Genomic DNA, 25,286 nt, shown 5'->3' with positions numbered 1-25,286 from the left:
GATCCATCCATGTTGTCACAAATGACAAAATTTCACTTTTTTATGGGTAATATTCCATTGTGTATATATACTATACATCTTCTTTATCCATTCATCTATGGGCATCTGGGTTGCTTCCATATTCGTGGCTATTGTAAATAATGATGTAATGAACAAAGGGGTACATATATCTTTTCTAATCAGTGTTTTTTATTTCTTTGGATAAATAACCAGGAGTGGAATTGCTGGATCATATGGTAGTTCTATTTTAAATTCTTTTTTAACAATCTCCATACTGTTTTCCATAGTGACTACACCAATTTACATTCCCATCAACAGTGTTGTACTAGGGTTCCTTTTTCTTTGCATTTGCCAACACTTGTTATATGTCATCTTTTTGATAATAGCCATTCTGATGGGTGTGAGGTGTTACCTCATTGTGGTTTTGATGCTTTTCCCTGATGACCAGTGATGTTGAGCATCTTTTCATGCGCCTATTGGCCATCTGTCTTTGGAAAAATGTCTATTCAGATCCTGTGCCCATTTTTAAATCAGATTTTTGTTTCTTTGATGTTGAGTTGTATGAGTTCTTTGTATAATTTGGACATTGACCCCTTATCAGATATATTGTTTGCAGATATCTTCTCCCATTCAGTATAGGTGGCCTTTTCATTTTGTTGGTAGTTTCCTTCTCTGTGCAAAAAGCTTTTTAATTTGATGTAGTCCCATTTTTCTGTCTTTGCTTTTGTTACCTTTGCCTGAGAAGACATATGCCAAAAATTATTACTAAGACGAATGTCAGAGTGTTCCTCCATTGTTTTCTTCTAGAAGTTTTATGGTTTCGGGTTTTACATTTAAGTCTTTCATCCATTTTGAATTTATTTTTGTGTATGTATGAGAGGATAGACTAGTTTGATTCTTTTGCATGTAGCTGTCCAGTTTTTCCAAAACTAGGTTTTAAAAATATTTTGGGGTTTTTTCATTTGTTTTACGTCTTCTCTCTTGGCTTTTTTGTTTTTGTTTGTTTTGGCTGCTTCATGCAGCTCGAAGGCTCTTAGTTTCCTGACCAGAGATTGAACCTGGGGCCATGGCAGTGAAAGCGTTGAATCCTAACCACTGAACTACCAGGGAACTCCTGGTTTGTTTTTAAAATTAATAAAATGTCAGTGCTCTTTGTATGCTGAAATTTAGAATGCCTACATATTTTGAATTATTTTGTTCAATAAAAAGAGATGTGGAAAAAATTATATGCTTGCCTATATAGCTCAAAAGTGTGGTGCATCTTTAATACCATTCATTGAAGAGGTTGACTTTTCTTCACTGTATAATCCTCCTTGTGTGGATATACTACATTTGATGGACACTGGATTGCTTCTGTTTGGGGGCTATTACGAATAATAATTCCATGAACATTTGCATCCAAGTCTTTGTGTGGAAATAAATTTTCTTATCTTTGGAGTTGACACTTAGAAGTGAAATTGTGTTGTGTTTTTTTTGAGGAACTTTAAAAAGCCACCATCTTTATAAGCTGTGCACACATACTCCTTCCCCTTGCTATGATAATTTTAGGACTTTAAGAAAACATGTATAGTTCTTCATCTTTTAAAAAATATTAAGGGCAGCCAACACCAGGTTTGTGGTTCTTTGCTATGGCAAAATTTAATTTAAAAATCCTTTTCCTTCTCTTTTTAAAACAAGTCTCGAGAGCCTTTGACAAGAGCGAGAAGTGAAGAAATGGGGAGGGTTGTACCAGGACTGCCGTCAGGCTGGGCCAAGGTAAAACTCCAAATTAGCACAGAAAGAAATTACATGGCACTGTTTTGTTTAAAAAAAAAAAAAACAACTTATGAACTTGTTTATTCTGCATCTTCTCTAACGCAGAGTTGACTCTGTTTCTTCATTATAAAGGACATAGCTCATTTCCCTAATTACAGCATGGTTAGATTTCTGGATAGCCAGTCAGGGATGCTGGCTATAATATATGAGCATTCTGGCATGTCATTTAAAAACAGTGTTATCATTTTAAAACCTCAGGTTCTTTGAAAGTTTAATTATAGAAGTGATTATCACCATTTTATTCAAATTATTTTAATCCAAAAGTAAACTTAGTAGTGGAATACTTTTGAGTTTTTGTTGTTGTTTATTGAATGTTCATTGTTTTTTGACCTGTGCTTTCTTTCCCCGCCTAAGTTTCTTGATCCCATCACTGGAACTTTTCGTTACTATCATTCGCCTACCAACACTGTTCATATGTATCCACCGGAAATGGCTCCTTCATCTGCACCTCCTTCCACCCCTCCAACTCATAAAGCCAAGCCACAGATTCCTGCTGAGCGGGATAGGGAACCGTCTAAACTGAAGCGCTCCTACTCCTCCCCAGATATCACCCAGGCCATTCAAGAGGAAGAGAAGAGGAGGCCAACAGTAACTCCAGCAGTTAATCGGGAAAACAAGTAAGTTTATCCTAACTTCTAGGAACAGAATCATCTGCTGTATTTGAAAACTTCTTAAACATACCAGTTTACTAATATCAGGGAGACAGAAAATTCTGTGGATGGCTAACCCAACTGTTTTTGTTTACTGTAGAGGAAAAAAATAAATGGATTAAATGTCCTTGGTTTTTCTCCCAAATGTCACAGACTAACTTAAATGTGTCAAAAAGGATTCTGTGACTCGTTCGCTAATGCATATGTATTAATGTAGATATAAAAGTGTGCACCTTGTTATCTTTTCAGTGTGCGACTACATAGATGTTTTTATAAACTTCATAAGATCCCTAGATTTCCCTTTGAGAACTATAATTTACAGGATTGTTGAATATGTCTTGTTGTAGCTCTTAAATTCCAAACTTAAAAAAAACTCAGTAACATGGGGGCAAACTTAATGTATTAAAATAATGAGCATTATAGTGTGTATCAGCTTCTAATCCTTATTCTGTTCCCTTTTCTTTATTGCATTTCTGTTCCTCTGTTCACCAGTGGTGATGAATAGGTTCATTTAAGTTTTCCCAAAACAGTATCTCATTTAGATGTATTCCTGGCTTTATCAGTTATTGAATACTCCAGTGCTCCTGGCTGATGATTGATAGGTTTATGAGATAGTTTTCTAGTCTGTCACGTCTGACCATTAATTTTGGGGGATGTAGGGTAGGTTTATGAGATAGTTTTCTAGTCTGTCACTTCTGACCATTAATTTTGGGGGATGTAGGGTAGATAGAGGTGAAAATAAATGGGATTTTTTGATTTGTTAAATACACTCTTAATTGCTGAGGAATTCTAACTAGGCTGTCCTTTTGGCCTCTTCAGAATCACTTTCCCCAAAAGTAGTTAATATATTTTCCTCCTAAGAACTTACCCTGCCAGGTAGAAGCTTGAACTGGAGGAGATTTTGTAAATTCGGAAAATCTATAGATTTCAGGGCTCACTATTAAAACTGGTAAGAATTTAATTCTTTCTTGAATCATCATTCTTATTAAAGTTTGTTAATTTGACAATTTAAAAACTACAGCATATGTAGTTTGTATATTTTTAAATATATATTGAACAGAGTGCATATACCTGAGCCATGTGTAAACAAAAACTGGTTGGAATATAATGTTTAATCTGTTCTCAGTATTCCTTTCAGAGGTGGAGATATACTTAGGATCAGTAATAAAAGAAAGACTTACCAATTAGTTTTCTTAGTGTCCTTAAAGTTCTAAAAATTACATATATAAATCAAATATACTGCATGACAAAGTCGTGTAGGCATTCTCTAGTTCAGTGCTTCCAGTGGCCATGTTGATAGACATGTTCTTTACCTGTTTTGTCCAGCATGGTAGTGGCTATTTTGAATTGTGGCTACTATAAGAGCTATAAAATTTTAAATTTATTGTGGCTAGTGGTTGCTACCATATTTGTCAGCACAGCTCTAGACTTCAGGTTATAGTACCCAAATAACCTCTACCTCCTGTGTGTGCTCCGCAGTTACTGGCATTCTGGTTGAATTCAACATTTGGTAATGCTAAACTTCCTGGGATCATTTAAAACATTTGAAAGAGCCTTCTGTATTAGAACACTCTACCTGTTCATGAGAAACCAGAGAACCTATTGATATCTCAGGGTATCTGTAAGAAACATGTGCTCACGTAAGAAGTTAAAGACCTTCATGGGAGCATCACCCGCATCACTTAGATACTAAATGTTCTTTAAGACCCAGTACCTTATGACCTTAGTAACTATCTGCAGGATTACCATATACCATTACAGATGCTGGAGTTTGCTGCCCTTTGAAGTATGAACCTTCATGTCACATGCCCTGCATTTTAAGAAGTCATGTGCACTTTTTCTTCCTTAGGCCAACAAGCTATCCTAAAGCTGAGATCACAAGACTTTCTGCTTCTCAAATTCGGAACCTCAATCCTGTTTTTGGAGGATCTGGACCAGCTCTCACTGGACTTCGTAATTTAGGAAATACTTGTTACATGAACTCAATATTACAGTGCCTGTGCAATACGCCACATCTGGCTGATTATTTCAACCGCAACTGTTACCAGGATGATATTAATAGGTAAAGAAATATCATACTTTTCTGCAATATCATATTAAAAGGGTGCTCTAACCACACTTCCTTACCACCCAGCTCCAGAGATGTCAGATTAGGAAAGAACAATGTATAGAACATTGTTCTTAAGAAAAATGTAAAGAAAAGCCTTCTTTGATTGGTGAAGGACAGACAGGAAAGGAACAGTGCAGGAAGGCAGAACCTCACTGTCATAAATTGGAGCCTACTGGTAAGGAACGGGAGACTGCGGAGGGCTGGTAGCCAAAAAGAAGCAACTTGGAGGGGTGTCATCAAAGTAAGATTCAGGTAAGTATTTGGTGATAAACCTATGAATAAGCATTTTAGTGTAGGGTCACATATTACAGTATGTGAGTAGTTTAATGTTGATATCAAGAACCTGCTGTATCTTAGCTTTTTATAATTTGTGTTTTGTAACTTTAATTATGTTTGCAAAGGTCAAATTTGTTGGGGCATAAAGGTGAAGTTGCAGAAGAATTTGGCATAATCATGAAAGCCCTGTGGACGGGACAGTACCGGTACATCAGTCCAAAAGACTTTAAAATCACCATTGGGAAGATCAATGACCAGTTTGCAGGATACAGCCAGCAAGATTCACAAGAACTGCTTCTGTTCCTAATGGATGGTCTCCATGAAGATCTTAATAAAGTAAGATTGTATTTTTCTAAGTTGCGAAGGCTCTTTAGGGTTGCTCAGTGTTGCACTCATTTTTATAGCAATTTAAAATTATAGCTGTTGATTGTTCAGTGCTAATTTATTCAAATCTAGGGACTACAGCATGAAACTTTAAAATAAATACATCTGTTAGGTTTACTATTTGAATGGCTGCTAAGTCACTTCAGTCGTGTCCGACTCTGTGTGACCCCATAGACGGCAGCCACCAGGCTCCCCCATCCCTGGGATTCTCCAGGCAAGAACACAGGAGTGGGTTGCCATTTCCTTCTCCAATGCATGAAAGTGAAAAGTGAAAGTGAAGTCGCTCAGTCGTGTCCGACTACTAGCGACCCCATGGACTGCAGGCCACCAGGCTCCTCCATCCATGGGATTTTCCAGGCAAGAGTACTGGAGTGGGGTGCCATTACCTTCTCTGACTATTTGAATGGAAGTATATACAATTTGTATTTACTTGTGAAAATGTTAACAGGCTGTATTATTGTGAGGAATTTATAAACATTGTAAATTTGTAAACACAGTTGTCAGAGATCCTGCGTTTGTGACCCATATGACCAAAGGATTCATGTGAAAAGTTACTATTTGTATACAATGGCTTCTTTTTAGCACCAAGCTGTCTTCTCTTTCAAATACTTTTGCTATCACCTCTCTTACCAGCGAACATAGACGTACACATATAGACACACACATATATGTGTATGTCTGTATGTGTATGTTTATGAAGATAGTGTGTATCCATCTGTGAGACTAGGACCAGAAAAACGACATCTAGTTGTAACCCTAACTCCCAGGTATATGTGGAATGTCTTTTCAAAATCAGACTTTTCAGCTTTTTAAATAAAAATTTATTAAGAAATTGAAACTAGTTACACCCTTTTGATAAAGTGGGTTTTGGTTTTTTGGGGAGATATTTTTGATTAGCATTTTTTTGTAGCATCAAATTTTTTGATTCAGTCAGTTCAGTTCAGTCGCTCAGTCATGTCTGACTCTTTGCGACCCCATGAATCGCAGCACGCCAGGCCTCCCTGTCTATCACCAGCTCCCGGAGTTCACCCCGACTCACATCCATCAAGTCAGTGATGCCAAGATTTATATTGAATATACTTTGTTTTATATTTAAATGTTGACTTTGAGATATTAATACAGAGTTTAAATCTTATTTTCAGGCTGATAATCGGAAGAGACATAAAGAAGAAAATAATGATCATCTCGATGACTTTAAAGCTGCAGAACATGCATGGCAGAAACACAAGCAGCTCAATGAATCTATCATTGTTGCACTTTTTCAGGGTCAATTCAAATCCACAGTACAGTGCCTCACCTGTCACAAAAAGTCCAGGACATTTGAGGCCTTCATGTATTTGTCTCTCCCACTAGCATCTACAAGTAAATGTACATTACAGGTAAATTAGGATTGAGAGAAAATGATTTATTGAAGGAAAACATTTTTTATATGCACATAGAGTTGTACTTTACTTGGTAATTGATTTCTGCTCTTTATCCCTGTAAACATTTTATAGGTTAAAACTCACAGAAAAATTGTTTTAATTAGGCCTATGCAGATTTGAAGAAAATATGCATTTTTAAAAGAAATTTTCAAAATATTTTCCTATTAAATATTCTTTTAGAGTTGATAATGTTTTTCAAAGTCTGTATTGAAGTTTTAGAAGTTAATTTGGGAAACTGTATGTTGACTTTAATTCAGGTACACTTTTTAGAAGAAATTGTTCTACATGAGGTATCAAATAAATATCCTATTTTGCACACAACAGCAGTGTGATTTAGAGAGCTTGTTGACGCTTTTAGTGTTAGCCTCTTGTTAGTCAGAACGTCCTGAGCCACCAGGTAGAAGTTACCCCTTGATGCTCTCAGGACATGCAGACGTCTTCCCTCCTCCATGGGCACAGCACCATCACTCTCCGTAATTTGTCCCTATCAACTCCTCCCATCTGCTTCCTCAGTAGATCATAACTCTGAAGGTGGGGGGTTGGGGTGGGGGAACAGGAGCTGCTTTGTAAATAGCTTATTCCTCATGCCTGACAAAGTAACTTATTGAATAGATGCTCAGTAATAAAAAAAAATAAGTTAACAAATATCTACTACTTATTTTTGCCTCCAGGATTGCCTTAGGTTATTTTCCAAAGAAGAAAAACTCACAGATAACAACAGGTTTTATTGCAGTCATTGCAGAGCTCGTCGGGATTCCCTAAAAAAGATAGAAATCTGGAAGCTGCCACCTGTGCTTTTAGTGCATCTGAAACGGTAAAAGGGCCACATTTTTCTACCTGTTTAGTACTTTTTAGATGAAGGATTTCTGTGTATTTTATTCTAAACTTTATTGTGCTGTCTGCTTAGGATGTATAACAAAGATTATCAGGTTAGGGTACTTCTAGGGGGAAATTAGCAGAGAAGGCAATGGCACCCCACTCTAGTCCTCTTGCCTGGAAACTCACATGGGCGGAGGAGCCTGGTGGGCTGCAGTCCATGGGGTCGCTAAGAGTCGGACATGACTGAGCGACTTCACTTTCACTTTTCACTTTCATGCATTGGAGAAGGAAATGGCAACCCACTCCAGTGTTCTTGCCTGGAAAATCCTAGGGACGGGGGAGCCTGGTGGGCTGCCCTCTACGGGGGTCTCACAGAGTCAGACACGACTGAAGCAATTTAGCAGCAGCAGCAGCAGGAAAATTAGGCAGAAATGAAGAGGCTCGTTCACTTGCATTTTTGCAATAACTGCAAAATGACAGCACCGCTTTTTCATGTAACTCTGTCTTTAAAAATCACTGAAACTGGGGCAGGAGGGATAGATTGGGAGTTTGAGATTGACATATAAACACTGCTGTATTTAAAACAGATAACCTACTGTATAGCACAGGGAACACTGTTCAGTATTCTTTGATAACCTAAATGGGAAAAGAATTTGAAAAAGAAGATAGAAGTATAACTGAATCACTTTGCTGTACACCTGAAACTAACACATTGTTAATCAATGATACTCCAATATAAACATTTTTACAAATCAGTGAAACAAAATTATTTTCAAATTATTGGAGATTCTTAGGCAGTTATTTATGTTAATTTCAACACTGATATATTCAAATCTCTTGTGTAGATTTTCTACAAAAGCTTATTATATCGGTTGTCCTTTACTGCTTGTTGCAGATTGCAAAGGTATAGATAAACATTCTACAAATGATTACACATTTGTTCTGTTAAGATTATTAGTGCTGTGTATTATTCTTGGAAAATATCTTAAAGTATAAATGGTTCAGAGTTCACTCTTTAAAAAATAATTTTGAAATAACCATATTACACCAACCAGTATTTTGGTGTTTAAAGCAGTGTGTGTTAGGATGATGGAATGCCATTATTTCAGTCACTAGGCTGTGTGCATGCAGTTTCTGGCTCTAGTTTTTTCAAGTTCAGTTCAGTCGCTCAGTCGTGTCCAACTCTTTGCAACCCCATGAACTGCAGCACGCCAGGCCTCCCTGTCCATCACCAGCTCCTGGAGTTTACCCAAACTCATGTCCATTGAGTTGGTGATGCCATCCAACTATCTCATCCTCTGTCGTCCCCTTCTCCTCCTGCCCTCAATCTTTCCCAGCATCGGGGTCTTTTCAAATGAGTCAGCTCTTTGCATCAGGTGGCCAAAGTATTGGAGTTTCAGCTTCAACATTTGCCCATCCAATGAACACCCAGGACTGATCTCATTTAGGATGGACTGGTTGGATCTCAAAGTACAAGCTTAAATCTGGAGCCACTGTCTTCTGTTACTTCTCTGTTCTTTGTGGTGATTAGCATTATAAATGGGGGTGTTACTGACTTCTTGCCTTTGTCTAAGACTCATCTAATGGCTCTAGCTGGTCTGGGGATTAAGGGACCAACGTGTGGCTCTACCTCCATCACTGTTTACCTGGGCCAAGACTTTTATGCACCTCAGTTTCATTTGTAAAACAAATGAAACCAAGTATCTTTAGACAAGTCCCTCCACTATTAAAATGCTGGGTGTGTGTTTGAAATAGATTTTATGTCTAAACATAAAAACTGTCTAAAACTCTGGATTGTTAATGAATGAATTAGGGTTCATTTTGATGTCTTTGGTCTGTCAGTGTAACTGCTGTAATGTTTTGCTCTGCAGTTTTTCCTATGATGGCAGGTGGAAACAAAAATTACAGACATCTGTGGACTTTCCATTAGAAAATCTTGACTTGTCGCAGTATGTTATTGGCCCAAAGAACAATCTGAAGAAATACAACTTGTTTTCTGTTTCAGTAAGTATCTCATTGACCAGAATACTTTTTCTTTCGAAGCAAACTGAAAAAACAAGTTTCAGGTTGTTCCTTTCCTCAGAGGAAAGTAGGAACTACATTAAGGCTTTGAAATTATTGACATATTTTAAATAATTCAACTTGAACTGATTTTCTGTCTTGTTTGGCACAGAATCACTACGGTGGGCTGGACGGTGGCCACTACACTGCCTATTGTAAAAATGCAGCAAGACAGCGGTGGTTTAAATTTGACGATCATGAGGTTTCTGATATTTCCATTTCTTCGGTGAAATCTTCAGCAGCTTATATCCTCTTTTATACGTCACTGGGACCACGAATAACTGATGTAGCCACGTAAGGAGAAGTAGGTTTTAAGCTAGTTATCTTTTAACAGGCTGAGCAACACAACTCTTGAATTGCTTGTAAAGATTCTGGATAGGCATAGCTGACCATTTAAAGGACTTGTAGGACAATGAGAGCTGTGTTACTATACCATATACTTCTGGTCAGCGCCATTATCAAAAAACTGACCAAGAACATTTAACAAGTATTGCAGTAAGCATTCCTTACAGGTACCATTTATTTCAAAACAAGTTTTTTAGTTTGCTCCAAAGTTAAAATAATTAACTAGCTAAGCATTATTATTCTGCTGGTCTAAAAATCATTGTATCCTTTATTTTCCTATTCACTGTTACGGCCTTTTCACATTTCTAAATCCCAGCTTGATCTACTGAATACTCTAGAATGATGTAAAGCAGATAGGAATGTATGTGTATATATTTATTGCACACTTGCACATCAAATCAATGTACATAGTATAATATGTGGTCCTTTTGTGAAGCCTAGAACTCAGAGGATTGCTCCCCCCCGACTTTTGGCCTATTCTGAGTAACTGCAGTGCTTTCTTAGGGACATGACAGAGCAAAGCTATTTTTCTGTTGGCTTTGGGCTGTATTTGTGCACTAAATCTTTATTCTAAAAAAATAAATGGAAACTTTTCTTTAATTTTTTAAATGAGAATTTTCATTTACACCTACATTAAAATCTTAATGAGAAAAATAATTTAAAACCCTATAAGTGTTCTGTCTTTAATTTTTATTAAGTGTTCTGTCTTTAATTTTTATTGTTGCACAGGACAGCAGAATTATAATTTTTACACACACTTTATCCCAATACAGTGACTTAAAATTTAGTACACTTACTCTGTTGCATCACTTGATTCCATTCTTCCTTCACCTTGACCATGAACTGCATATAGCACTTATGATTCTCTCAAGAGTTGAAAGTCAAAGTAGGATATAAAACCTTAACACCCAGGCAGACTTATTCTATCACGAGTAGTAGAATTCTTAGGATTAACGTAAAAAGATAACTGCAAAGTGAACTGCATTATAAACCACATCTTTAACAACTGATGTATTAAAAGGGATAGAGGAGCGTAGAATTTATCATTTACCTCAGGGACTCGGTTGTTACAGGTAAAATCAATATAAACACTCCACATAAAAAACAAGATTATAAAGGTGCTCCTGAAAGATGTCACCATTACTGGATTCCCAGGAAGAAGATGCAAGAATCAGTTTTGAATTGTGAAATGGACGACTTCTCATGTTCTGCAATTAGTCTGAGTGACTTATAGCTTCTTGGCTAAATTATCAGATCAATTAATATTTTCAAATCACAGAGCCACTTGAACGAAAGTTATTTCGGTTTAGCTCCATGAAGTATCCTTGGAAAGTAAGTTTGTTGGATATATCTAATTATGAGATAATCTATGATAAAAATACACATTACTAAACAATGCACTTTGAAATATGCACACAGTACATAATCTGAGTGCTTTAAAGGTCCCCATCTGTTAGTACCGCATCATTTCTTTGCTGCCTTTTTCAATAGGCTAGGACCCATGTTTGTTACAAACTTACCTTGTAAAATGTTGCATAATATGCCAGAAAGACTTAAAAATGTCAGCGAATGCAAGTAAGTTGCAAGACTTTTAATGACAAAGCAAAACTTAAGTACCAGGTTCTCACTGCTAGTTTTGCAGTTTTCAGGAAACACCATTTTCTTAGGTCTTGCATTTTTGTGTAGGTATAGAAAAGGGCTGACAGCTGTAGAACAGGAGATATGCTGCAGCAGTTTGGACTGCAGTATCTGGAATCTCACTGACTCGTGTGTCATCAAAGCTGTACCAGGCCTGGGTCACTGAGTTCTTGGAGAAAGCAGTGTAGTGGCCACCATCCAGATCACCAAAGTGGTTCTGGGGGAAAGAGGAAACGTCACACTTAGTGTTTACATTCAAATACTTAACTGTTACAGCCAAAAATGTAGGGCCACAAAATATTTTTAATAATTGTCCTTTATACTGGATTAAAAGGAAATGACAATTTTAAGTCAAATCATACATATAGCCTGACTTCTTTATTTTTTGTGTCACTGAAATGGTTATACATTATGTTCATTGACTATTTAATAGAATATGTGAATGAAACAGGATAGTATTTGACAGCAGCTAGTATTTATCAATTAATACAGAGCACCTACCATCAGTTCAGTTGCTCAGTCGTGTCCGACTCTTTGCAACCCCGTGGACTGCAGCAGGCCAGGTTTTCCTGTCCATCACCAACTCCTGGAGCTTATTCAAACTCATGTCCATTGAGCTGGTGATGCCATCCAACCATCTCATCCTCTGTCATGCCCTTCTCCTGCCTTCAATCTTTCCCAGCATCAGCGTCTTTTCCTTTTTTTTTTTTAATTTTATTTTTTAACTTTACAATATTGTATTGGTTTTGCCATATATCAAAATGAATCTGCCACAGGTATACATGTGTTCCCCATCCTGAACCCTCCTACCTCCTCCCTCCCCATACCATCCCTCTGGGTCGTCCCAGTGCACCAGCCCCAAGCATCCAGTATCGTGCATTGAACCTGGACTGGCGACACGTTTCATATATGATATTACACATGTTTCAAAAAAATATGGAATGCTTCACGAATTTGCGTGTCATCCTTGCACAGGGGCCATGCTAATCTCTGTATCGTTCCAATTTTAGTATATGTGCTGCCGAAGTGAGCACCAGGGTCTTTTCCAATGAGTCAGTTCTTCGAATCAGGTGGCCAAAGTATTGGAGTTTCACCTTCTGCATCAGTCCTTCCAATGAATATTCAGGACTGAGTTCCTTTAGGATGGACTGGTTGGATCTCCTTGCAGTCCAAGGGACTCTCAAGAGTCTTCTCCAGCACCACAGTTCAAAAGCGTCAATTCTTTGGTGCTTAGCTTTCTTTATAGTCCAACTCTCATATCCATATACGACTACTGGAAAAACCGTATTTTGACTAGATGGACCTTTGTTGGCAAAGTAATGTCTCTGCTTTTTAATATGCTGTCTAGGTTGGTCATAACTTCTCTTCCAAGGAGCAAATGTCTTTTAATTTCATGGCTGCAGTCACCATCTGCAGTGATTTTGGAGCCCCCCAAAATAAAGTTTCTCACTGTTTCCATTGTTTCCCCATCTATTTGCCATGAAGTGGTGGGACCTGATGCCATGATCTTAATTTTCTGAAATTTGAACTTTAAGCCAACTTTTTCACTCTCCTCTTTCACTTTCATCAAGAGGTTCTTTAGTTCTTCACTTTCTGACATGAGAGTTGGTGGGTTACTGATATTTCTCCCAGCAATCTTGATTCCAGCTTGTGCTTTATATAGCCCAGCATTTCACATGATGTACTCTGCGTATAAGTTAAATAAGCAGGGTGACAATATACAGCCTTGACGTATTCCTTTCCCGATTTGGAACTAGTCTGTTGTTCCATGTCCAGTTCTAACTGTTGCTTCTTGACCTGCATACAGGTTTCTCAGGAGGCAGGTCAGGTGGTCTGGTATTCCCGTCTCTTGAAGAATTTTCCACAGTTTGTTGTGATCCACACAGTCAAAGGATTTGGTGTAGTCAATAAAGCAGAAGTAAATATCTTTCTGGAACTCTTGCTTTTCGATGATCCAACAGATATTGGCAATTTGATCTCTGGTTCCTCTGCCTTTTCTAAATCCAGCTTGAACATGTGGAAATTCATAGTTCACATACTGTTGAAGCCTGGCTTGGAGAATTTTGAGCATTACTTTGCTAGTATGTGAGGTGAGTGTAATTTTTCAGTAGTTTGAACATCCTTTGGCATTGCCTTTCTTTGGGATTGGAATGAAAACTGACCTTTTCCAGTCCTGTGCCTAAGTTCCAGGTATCTCTTGGGAGTCAGGAGTTGCCTGTTACTCCAAGAGATACCTGGAGTCAAGAGCACCTACCAAACACAGACTGCTGCTGCTGCTGCTGCTGCTAAGTCGCTTCAGTCGTGTCCAACTCTGTGCGACTCCATAGATGGCAGCCCACCAGGCTCCGCCATCCCTGTGATTCTCCAGGCAAGAACAATGGAGTAGGTTGCCATTTCCTTCTCCAGTGTGTGAAAGTGAAAAGTGAAAGTGAAGTCGCTCAGTTGTGTCCGACTAGCAACCCCATGGACTGCAGCCCACCAGGCTCCTCCATCCATGGGATTTTCCAGGCAAGAGTACTGGAGTGGGGTGCCATTGCCTTCTCCGATAGACAGACTATTAAACATCAAAGGAAATTTTAAAATAATAATCATCTCTCCTAAATGAGCTTATAGTGTAATTTTGAAGATAGGCTAAGATTAGACATGAAAAAAGACATGTAACGTGGCAACAAGACATAAGACGACTGCATATTGTGACCACACAATTTGAGGGGGGTGCACAGCAACAGCTCCCTCAGTCATCCAAGGCCTAAAGAAGAATCTGTTCCATTTGTCTTTCCAAACCCAGTACATGAATGTTTGAAACAAACACAATGGAGAACCTCATTTCTCAGAAGGTAGTATGGCATATAGCAGGGGTCAGCAAACTGTATCTGGCCATGGGTCAGAGCCAGCCCACTGCCTGTTTCTGTATGGCCTGTGAATTAAGAATGCATTTTATATTTTTACATGGTTGAAAAAAGTAAAAAAAAAAAAAAAACTTGTGACATGTGGAAGTTATATGAAATTCAAATTTTTCAATGTCCTTAAATAAAGTTCTATGGAAATACAGCCATGCTCACTTGTTTATAAGTGGCTGCTTTCACACTACTACAGTAAAGTTGAATAGCAACTAGATACATGGCCTGCAAAGCATAAAATATTTACTGTCTAGCTTTTTACAGAATAAGTTTGCTGATCCGTGGGGTAGGGGGAGGAAAATGGATTTTTCTAGTCAATTCTGACTATGAATTCAGCTTTAATACTACACAATGACCTTAAGGAAATTACTTAACCTTTCTGAGCTTTAATTCCCCTATCTTTTAAGATGGGTAAGAAGACCTTATATACAACTACTATTGTATATATGTCTTATGTACAACTACTGTTTCTCTTGTAATGCAAGCACATAGGAGGTACTTTTTAAGTGTCCCCTTAGACCTTCATCTTCCTCACATCTCCCCTTATACATTAGAGAAATATCCCAAAGCTAATATTTAAAAGATTCAAGCTCTGGTCCTGATGTTGGCCATGTGACCTTAAGCGGATTCGCTTAAATTTCCTTATTTATAAAATGGTGCCCAGAGACTTCCTGGTGGTCTAGTGGTTAAGACACTGTGCTCCCAATACAGGGAGGGCAGGTTCAATCCCTGGTCAGGGAACTAGAACCCACATGCTCCAACAAAGATTGAAAGATCCCCAGGTCACAACTAAGACCCAGCACAGCCCAATAACTAAGATAAATACTTAAAATGTCCATAATAGTCTGATGTAATTTGGTTGAGAAAAACAAAATGTCTGGTGGATACAGATGATGAGTAATGTTCTAAAGTGACTAGACAGATCATGGGTAGAATATGTTCAGTTTTGATGGCTTGCTGTAAAAAACAAAAAAAAAATGAACATAGCGGAAGCAGGTGAAGCATCATTCTTGACTTCCATTCCCAGTATTTTCAGCAAACAGCTAGCCTGAAAGCCTTCGTATGAAACTGTAAGGAATGCTGAATGAAACCCGATAAATACCCATTGGAATATATGGGTAACTTTAAAGATGGTATAGTCAGAGTAATCTCAAGGGGCCAAGTACAGAGGAAATAAAAGATGAGTGTGATATATGGTTGATGCTGTGACTGGGAGTAAAGGCAGTTCCTGGACTCTGGAACCACTGTGCTTGGGTTTTAAAGGTAGCACAAGGGTTGGAGGTAAAGTCTTAAGTCCCTGCAAGGTGAGGCGTTGGAATGAGATTCACACATATAGCCACAACCTCTTAAAAGAGATTGACCCTTGATAACAGAACAAATGGGACTTCCCTGGTGGTCCAGTGGTTAAGAATCCACCTTGCAATGCAGAGGATGCAGGTGAGATCCCTGGTGGGGGAATTAGGATCCTACATGCTGGAGGCCAACCAAGCCTGAGGGCCGTAACTAACTGAGCCTGAGCTCTAGAGCCCGTGCACCACAACCACAGAGAAGCCTGTTGCTGCACCAAAAGATCCTGCATGCCATGCTGCAACTAAGACCTGACACAGCTAAATAAATATTTTATTTTTAGAAAAGAATAAATAACGGGGGAAGTCTATCCTCCAGTGTTTAGCTTAGCTTAGGCTCTGGGTACAAAGAATAAAAGAAATTCCTAGAAATTTGTTACCACAGACCTGGCTTTTGGGGATTCACATTTAAACTGTTAATACCTGTGTGTGTCAGAATCCTGTAAATTTAATGTGAGAATGAGAATTATTTTGGGGTTGCTTGGCAAAAAGAATTAACTTTCTAGATTGATGGACCTTAATTCAAGCTGTACAGGATAAACACACATTAAGAAAAAAAAGCCAGTGATGCTGAACTCACAATTCAGTATTACAGAACACACAAGGAAACAATGAGTAAGAAAAGGCAATAAATAACAAGATTAAACCCCAAGCACTTTAGGTAATAGAGACTATACGGAAAGTATACAAACATTTAAGAACAGGAAGCAAACTCTGGAAACGTCAAAAGAACTTACAGAAATGATAAATACTTGAAATTAAGAATGTCAAGTGTTGAGAGTACATAGTACATAGAATTGAACAGATAATGAATAAATTATACAGATGAAACTGAGGAAATTACCCTGAATGGAGTAGTGGCAAGAAGTTGAAAGAGAACATTCAGCATATACCTAGAAGTGCTAGAGAATAGAGCACAGGAACAAGGCATTATTGAAAGTGACAATGACTAGAAATAATTAAGGAAAGACATGAATCTTCAAATTTAGAAAATACGGTGAACCAAGGATAAATAAAAATAATACTGCAAGACAACAAACACAAAGTTTTAAAGTCAACAGGAAAAAAGGATTATCCACAAAAGAATAACATGATGGCAGAACTCCACGGCAGCCATATAAACCTGAAATAATAGTTTTAAAACAATAAAACATAACTGCATCCAGAATTTGCTCTCTAGTTAAAGCATTCAAGAATCAAAAGATTTTTTTCAGTCAGAGACTTAAGACTTCAGGATAAGAGACTTGATGTAAAGTCCACTGAAGTATGTCCTACACAAACAAAATTGAGTACAAGTGAAAAAGTGATACGTAAGAGAGCCTGAGGACTTCCCTGGTGGCCCAGTGGTTAAGAATCCACCTGCCAATGCAGGGGATATGGGTTTGACCCCTGGTCTAGGAAAATTCCACATGCCCGTGGAGCAACTAATAAGCCCATGCGCCACAACTCCTGAGAACGGATGCCGAAACTACTGAAGCCCGCACGCCCCAGAGCCTGTGCGCCAGAACCGCTTAGTCTGTGTGCTGCAACCACTGAAACTCATGCACCCTAGGGCCTGTGCTCTCAACAAGACAGACAACCACAGTGAGAAGCCTGCGCACCGCAATTACAGAGTAGCTCCTCCTCGCTGCAACTAGGGAAAGCCTGCAAGTGGCAGTGGAGACCCAGCCCAAAGTTAAAAAAAGACAAAAAATTGATACATATCTTTCAGTTATTCATTTTGTTAAAGCAGATAAAAACTTAAGAATATATACTTGAACAACACAACAAGTTTTATTTAATGGACATATGGAACTCTGAACCTAATTTAAAAATTCTTTTCAAGCACACATAAAACTAGTACAGAAAGCAAGTATCAACCCGTACTAGGAATGGGTAATACTGGACCATATTTTCTGATAAGAATGCACTATAGTTAGAAACTAGTGACAGAAGTATGACTATGTAAAATTATGTTTGGAATTTTTGAAATGCACCTCTAAATAACAAGTTGATGGAAATCAAAGGAAGTTGAAGATGGGAAATAAAGACCAGAAATCAATGAAATAGAACACAAAGAAATAATCAAAAAACCATAAGCTGGTTCTTTCAGATAATAAAATAGACAGACTATAGTGTTAAGGATAAACAAAGGGAGAAGTGACAATTCAATTATGTTGTTTAGTCCCTCAATCATGTCTGACTCTGCAACCCCATGAATGACAGCCCGCCAGGCTCCTCTGTCCATGGGATTCTGTAGGCAAAAATACTGGAGTGGGTTGTCATGCCCTTCTCCAGGGGACCTTCCCAACCCAGGGATCGAATCCGTGTCTCATACCTCCTGCATTGGCTGGCACGTTCTTTATCACTAGCACCACCTGGGAAACCCTGCATGGGAGTAATTCCTTCCAAATTCAGGACAGTGCTTACAACTGAGAAGGGAGCGAAGTGGAGTTGTTAAAGATACACAGAGGCTTGATTTTTTTCTACAATATTGTATTCTTAACATCTGTGTGTGTACATATTGTGTTTTCTTTGCCTGAAATATTTCATAATTTTAAAAAGTTTTCCTAGAAACCAATCATTTGAAGAGGGTTGAAGGGGGTAAATGCTGTTAGTGTATGATCACTATTTTCAAATATGTGAAGGACTGTCACATATAAGACGTATAAGATACAAGGACAGGGAAGCCTAGTATGCTGCAGTCCATGGGGTTGCCAAGAATCGGACACAACTGAGTGACTGAACAACAACAACACATATAAAAAATAAGAATGAGTTCTGGGGGGTGGTCTGGCCCAAAGCGCGTGAAGTCTAGCCGCTCCTGGGAGCTGGGGGTCACCCGCAACCGCTTTAGGGGTCCGGGTGTACGGGAATTGGTCTTCCGACGGGAGGCGGACTGGGCTGGGCACGGACATCGCAGAAGCAGCAAGGCCGGTGACTCGAATGCTAGTGACGCCCTGGGGTTTGGGGAGGCGGCGGGAGAAGCAGGAGCAGAGGAAGGCAAAGGCATTCCATAAGACTTCCGATCGTATATCATTGGCCAGAGCTGAGCCTGACTCCAGCAGATCATTGCCCTGGAGAACCGAAGTTACCCTTGTTGGCTGACACTGATTATGATTGATGTTTTGAGCTACAGAAGGGAGTAATTTTTCTGAGATCAAGGACATTCACATGCTATAGGATCAAATGGAGCTCTGCTGCCAAGAAGAGATTAGTAGTTAGAAGGACTGTTTGCCCTTTCCTGAGAGCCATTTCAAGGATGCACCTCAAGAGAGCAGGAATAATGACCTGGGATGCTGAGGGTGACTGAACCCCAGGAAGGCCTCTCTATAAACTCTCAGATGCCACAGGCTGGCAGAGGGGAGGTGAAGACCTGGTCCCTGGGCACTGAAGACCAGCCCTGGAGGAAGTTACCTGCTAGTTAAACCGCCACCTGTCCATCTGGAGTGGCTACCTCTTCCATCAGTCTCTCCCTGCCCTCTGGATATGGATGGATTCCACCCGGAAAGCTCCTGAACCCATAGTCGGTGACACATGTCAGAAAGAAAACAATACCAGGATCAGCTCAAATCAAACATCCAAAACCGGTACCCCAGAGGCCTGTCTTCCAAATTGGATTTAGAGGAGTTCATTTCCAGGATCAGAAACTGAAGGAAATGGCTAATCTGCTTGCGGTTTCCTGCTCCCATGCAACCGTCATCACAGAGCACCCAGCAGAGCTCCCTGTGCTATGCAGCAGCTTCCCGTCACCAAAAAATCTACAAACAGTGAATGCTACGTAGGATGTGGAGAAAAGGGAACCCTCTTGCACTGTTGCTGGGAATGTAAATTGATAACAGCCACTATGGAAAACAGTATGGAGATTCCTTTAAAAAAAAAAAAACTAAAAAAAAAACCCATAGTTTTTGTAGCAAAGACCAGGTAGTTGGAATATCAAAAGATTGTTCTTGTTGTTGTTTAGCCACTCGATCATGTCTGACTCTTTTGTGACACCATGTACTGTAGGCCTCCAGGCTCCTCTGTCCAGGGGATTTCCCGGGCGAGAATACTGGAATGGGTTGCAATTTCCTTCTTCAGGTGATCTTCCTGACCCAGGGATTAAACCTACATCTCCTGCATCTGCAGATGGATTCTTTACCATTGAGCCACCTGGGAAGCAATTCTGTTGCTGCTGCTGCTAAGTCGCTTCAGTCATGTCCGACTCTGTGTGACCCCAGAGACAGCAGCCCACCAGGCTCCCCTGTCCCTGGGATTCTCCAGGCAAGAACACTGGAGTGGGTTGCTATTTCCTTCTCCAGTGCATGAAAGTGAAAAGTGAAAGTGAAGTCGCTCAGTCGTGTCCGACTCCTAGCGACCCCATGGACTGCAGCCTACCAGGCTCCTCCGTCCATGGGGTTTTCCAGGCAAGAGTACTGGAGTGGGGTGCCGTTGCCTTCTCTGGGGAAGCAATTCTAGACTTGTCCAAATGCTGCAAAAACACCTCAATTCCTCCATTCTTTACTTTTACATAGTAAGTCCTTTAATAACTTTCAGACCCCCTCTCAGGGCAAAAGAGTCTCTTACACGAGTTTTAAAACTGGCCACAAAGTGTTGGTTTGGTGCTTACAGGTGGTGTGCAGAGGCTGCTCTAAGAAAGTTCTGAGGCATCTACTGCCAAAACATTCTCTGGTACTTTGATAAGACTGAGGAAGAGATACCTTTAGTTAAAAGTATTCATCTTTGCTTTCTTGTCTAGTACTGCTGAGCTTCTGTGTATGAAGCAAACCTCATAAGACAGCCATTAGAAAAACCTATTAATCAGCTATTAGAAAAACCTGTTATTCACTGGGGAAGCCCATCAAAATATTACTGTTTATTAAAGAAAAGCAGATATCTCAAAAAAAAAAAAAAAAGGAATGAGTTCTGTTTGGCTAACACATACGTACAATCATTTGTTAACCAAAAAGTCACATAGGTATTAACTGTGCTGTGTTCAGTTGTGTCCGACTCTTGCGACCCTGTGGACTGTACCCTGCCAGGCTCCTCTGCCCATGGCATTTTCCAGGCAAGAACACTGGAGTGGGTCGCCATTTCCTTCTCTAGGGATCAAACCCACTTCTCTTGCATCTCCTGCACTGGGAAGTGGACTCTTTACCACTGTACCACCTGGGAAGCCCAAAGAGTTTGGGCCCGATGTAGAGAGACAAGTTAACAGTCAGAGGCAGCATGACATAGTAGTGAGAGCAGGACTGTTTGGAGCAGCCTGCCTGGCTGCAGACCCTGGCTCTGCCCTTTGTAGGTATTAGATTGGAGCAGATTTATTTAACCTCTGTTCCTGTTTCCCATTCTGTAACATGGGGATGATAATAGTGCCCATGCCTCACAGGGCTACATAAGAATTAAATGGTTGATTATTTATAAAGTGCTTGGAACACTATCTGGTACATAGCAAGCACTATATATTTGTAAAATCAAACAAATCTGGCAGATAAAGAGCCTTCCTTGTAAAGCAGAGAGCTCTTTAAGGGTTTATTCGAAAGCTGGATAAATATCTGCTAAGGATGGTGTGAAGGCAATCTTTCCTTTTTGGGCCAGGGTTGAATACTTCTCAAACTTCAGTATGCATTCCAATCACATGGGGATCTTGCAAATTTCTAGTCAGTAAGTGTTGGGTGGAGCCTGATATTTCTTATTTCTATCAGGTGTTTCCTGGGGAATGACACCTTGTGTAGCCGAGTTCTGGATGGCCTTTCCCCACGACCATACATCACAGTTTCTAAGATGCTTAGTTCTTGCTTCTGATCAATCACCAATTTTCAGTAAATTCTAGGTATATTTCTTTCAAAATCAATTTTTACCCTTCAATTAACTAGTAATCATTTAAACAAAGCTTGTCTCTTTTAATATAAACATGTACCTTTTCATACTGCAGATAATTATCATACAAGTTTTTATAAATTCTGCTTTTGGATTTTTTATTTAAAGCAGAAACAGTTATAATGAGAAGTTAAAACAGTAAAATACGGAGGTGGAGCAATTCCTATATCATTTTGGAATTCACATTAGAGTCTATTATGATAGAGAAGAGGATGTCACTCTAGATTTCCAAATTGGCAAGTTAGAGAAGGAAAACCATATTAAAGGGCAAGATAAATTAGAAAGAAGAAGAATGTCAAGGATCAACATAAAAAGGATAAAGTAAAGAAGGATCTTTTTTAAGTTTGAAGTATGGTTCTCAGTTGAGAGATGTTAAAGAGAAAGACCAGTTGAAACAATATTTTATATTAATTCGGCGATAAGCTTAATAGCAAATTAGACTTCAGCACACCAGAAGACTCTGGTGAGTCACACTGGGATCGAGTGGGAGCCTTGCCCATCTGACACCGGACACAACTGGACCTCTAAGTTCAAGTGAAACTGGAATGTTCCAGTGAAACCTGAATGTTCTGAAGAAGATAACACTGTGATCCAGAACAGAAACCCAGAGATGGCCTTGTGCTTGGGGTGGGTTGATGCTGTGGGAAGTTGTAGAAGGTATGGTCTGAATTATACTCCATGATTTCTTTCCTTCAGGGAATCCTCAATGATGACAGTTGATTCAGAGCCAATGGAATCCCCAGAGTTTCCTCAGGACTGATGCTCACAGGCAGGGATTATGTTTGGGGGGCTTTCACCATAGAGAGGCTCATGATTATTCAACATAAAGCTACTAGAACCAACTTGTGCTGCCCACTGCCCAGAGCACAGCTCACAAATGTCTCTAGATCTGAAATAACCATGGAGCAGTGGGACAGTAAGGAGCCAGAGTAGAGGACATTGTATTCTTTAACTCTGGTACTGTTCAAGGTCAAAGCAGGCAGTTTCCAGGCTCTCTCTTTTGTTTTTAAAAGAACAGTACAGTAGAAGTCAGGAAGTGATAGGAGTAGTCATTCAAGCAAATAATTCTACAGTTTTCTTTAAACCTGTGTTACTTTATATAGTTTCAGCATTTTACTCACCACCACTGCACAGAGGTTATATTTAGGATGTTTCCGAAAAATTGGGCAAATGTAAGGAGTAAGGTCCAAGTTAGTGAGCGGGTAATGAATATCTGTCCTCAGTTTCCTTTTCATTGTACCCAGAATGTCAAACCTGGAGAGAGAAAATAAATATGTGAGATAGTAAGTTTGTAAATCACTCATGAATGAAGTGCACATACTTTCACAAGTTCGTAGTTAAAAGTAATTTCTTGGAAAGATTATTTGGTGCTGACCTTTACAAAAATTACTTTGTCTCATCTACATATATTTAGAATCTTCACATCCATAAGCCTTACCAAAACTGAGGCTGGAGTGGGCCAAGGGCCTGAGTCAAGGAATGAGATGGATTAGAGTCAATCTAGCAGGAGTTAAAAAATGGAATTAAAGCCAGGATCAGCACTGGAGGAGTAGAAATCATGCTGGTGGCTTCCTGAAGTCTTTCCTCCAGTGGATGCTGTTTACCCTAACCAAGCTGACTCAGCTTTTTCTTATCTTGCTTTCCGCACACACTGTCTTGGCAGTGTCCTGTTTTCCAGCTCTGAGGTTTTAATACATCTTTAATAAGATAAAACTTGGTGAAAATCTTGTCACATTTTCTAGGTGTTACATAGATCAGCAAATCTGAGGTCATATCAGAATCACTCCAGAGCTTTTTAAAAAATCCATTATGTTCATTTTGGAAAAATGGCTGACTTAGGTCTCAGATCAGATCAGATCAGTCGCTCAGTCGTGTCCGACTCTTTGAGACCCCATGAATTGCAGCACACCAGGCCTCCCTGTCCATCACCAACTCCCGGAGTTCACTCAAGACTCACGTCCATCGAGTCAGTGATGCCATCCAGCCATCTCATCCTCTGTCGTCCCCTTCTCCTCCTGCCCCCAATCCCTCCCAGCATCAGAGTCTTTTCCAATGAGTCAACTCTTCACATGAGGTAGCCAAAGTACTGGAGTTTCAGCTTTAGCATCATTCCTTCCAAAGAAATCCCAGGGCTGATCTCCTTCAGAATGGACTGGTTGGATCTCCTTGCAGTCCAAGGGACTCTCAAGAGCCTTCTCCAACACCACAGTTCAAAAGCATCAATTCTTCGGCGCTCAGCCTTCTTCACAGGCTAACTCTCACATCCATACATGACCACAGGAAAAACCATAGCCTTGACTAGACGAACCTTTGTTGGCAAAGTAATGTCTCTGCTTTTGAATATGCTATCTAGGTTGGTCATAACTTTCCTTCTAGAGGAGGGAAATTACTGGATGAGCCTAAGATATTCTTGTGCCAGAAAGTAAAGAATCTTGTTTGCAAAACCTAAAGGAATATCAAGGGGAAAAGGGGGAAAGATTGAAGGCAGGAGGAGAAGGGGATGACAGGATGAGATGGTTGGATGGCATCACCAACTTGATGGACATGAGTTTGAGCAAGCTCCAGGACAGTTGGTGATGGACAGGGAATCCTGGCGTGCTGCAGTCCAGGGGATCGTAAAGAGTCGGACACAACTGAGCGACTGAACTGAAAGGAATATCGTTATCATATGATCCCATGCCTAGGTATCAGCTCAAAAGAAACGAAGAGGTTTTATATCCACATAAAAACCTATATGCAAATGTTTATAGCAGTTGTATTCTTATCTGCCCCAAACTGGAAACAACCTGAATGTTCATCAACTGGTGAATGTAACAATTTTGTTACATTCATAAAAGGGTATATACTACACAGCAATCAAAAGAAGGAACCACAGCTACATTCCACAGCATGGATTAGTCTCATTGTTCTAAGTGAAAGAAGCCAAACTCAAAAGGTCACATATGGTGTAACATAGGACATTCTGGAAAAGGTGAAACTATAACAGTGGAAATCATATCACAAGTTTCTTTAGTTCATGTATACATATAGTTGATTCATGTTGTTGTACAGCAGAAACTAACACAACACAAGGGAAGCAATTATCCTCCAATTAAAAAAATAAAGTTTCTAGGGGCTGAAGGTGGAAGAAGTGATTGACTATAAAGGAACATGAGAAAACTTTTTGGGGTGATGGAAATGATCTCTCTGTTGGCAGCAATGGTTATATTACACTTGTCAAAATTCATAGAACTATACACTTAAGGATACATTTTATATATTTAATTATAGTTTAATAAACTTAAATTATCTAATCAGGTGCTCACAGGAGATGGCTTGAAGCGGATCCCACTGGCCAACCTGAACAATTTGAACATCAAGAAGAATAATAGGGCTTCCCTGGTGGCTCAGTGGTAAAGAATCCACCTGACAACGTAGGAGACATGGATTCAATCCCTGATCTCGGAAGATCCCCACAAGCCATGGAGCAACTAAACTTGTGTGCTGTAGCTACTGAGCCTGTCTCTACAGCCCAGGAGCCATAACTACTGAAGCTCATATGCCCTAGAATCTGTGGTCTACAACAAGAAAAGCCGTGGCAGTGAGAAGCCGGCACACTAGAGAGTAGTCCTCTCTCTCCACAACTAGAAAAAAGCCCATGAAGCAATGAAGACCCAGCACAGCAAAAATAAATAAATAAA

At 39.6% G+C, this 25,286-nt stretch overlaps 2 protein-coding genes and 1 non-coding gene across 4 annotated transcripts in view; 1 reads left to right on the top strand and 2 right to left on the bottom strand.

Annotated features, from left to right (window-relative positions):
- USP8 (ubiquitin specific peptidase 8) overlaps nt 1-10,541 on the top strand; it is a 51,599-nt gene extending 41,058 nt beyond the window's left edge. Inside the window, exons 12-19 of the mRNA XM_027554026.1 lie at nt 1,678-1,755; nt 2,170-2,432; nt 4,315-4,527; nt 4,977-5,187; nt 6,378-6,614; nt 7,331-7,473; nt 9,350-9,482; nt 9,652-10,541. Of these exons, the coding sequence (XP_027409827.1) occupies nt 1,678-1,755; nt 2,170-2,432; nt 4,315-4,527; nt 4,977-5,187; nt 6,378-6,614; nt 7,331-7,473; nt 9,350-9,482; nt 9,652-9,837 (1,464 nt within the window). The 3' untranslated portion in view covers nt 9,838-10,541. The remainder of the gene's footprint in view (nt 1-1,677; nt 1,756-2,169; nt 2,433-4,314; nt 4,528-4,976; nt 5,188-6,377; nt 6,615-7,330; nt 7,474-9,349; nt 9,483-9,651) is intronic.
- The window catches only part of USP50 (ubiquitin specific peptidase 50), a 39,897-nt gene continuing 24,259 nt past the window's right edge, over nt 9,649-25,286 (bottom strand). For both annotated transcript variants that reach the window (XM_027554027.1, XM_027554028.1), the window contains 2 exons: nt 22,728-22,860; nt 9,649-11,739 (listed from right to left, as the gene is read on the bottom strand). In XM_027554027.1, coding sequence (XP_027409828.1) covers nt 11,548-11,739; nt 22,728-22,860 — 325 coding nt within the window. In that variant the 3' untranslated portion in view covers nt 9,649-11,547. The remainder of the gene's footprint in view (nt 11,740-22,727; nt 22,861-25,286) is intronic.
- On the bottom strand, nt 12,453-12,556 carry LOC113900577. Its single transcript, XR_003513207.1, has one exon. It is a non-coding gene; the product is annotated as a U6 spliceosomal RNA (small nuclear RNA).

This window comes from Bos indicus x Bos taurus, chromosome 10, assembly GCF_003369695.1.
Source record: "Bos indicus x Bos taurus breed Angus x Brahman F1 hybrid chromosome 10, Bos_hybrid_MaternalHap_v2.0, whole genome shotgun sequence".
In the NCBI taxonomy this organism is placed as follows: Eukaryota; Metazoa; Chordata; class Mammalia; order Artiodactyla; family Bovidae; genus Bos; species Bos indicus x Bos taurus.
The sequence above is the reverse complement of the archived record's forward strand: the minus strand, read 5'-3'. Positions and strand labels throughout refer to the sequence as shown.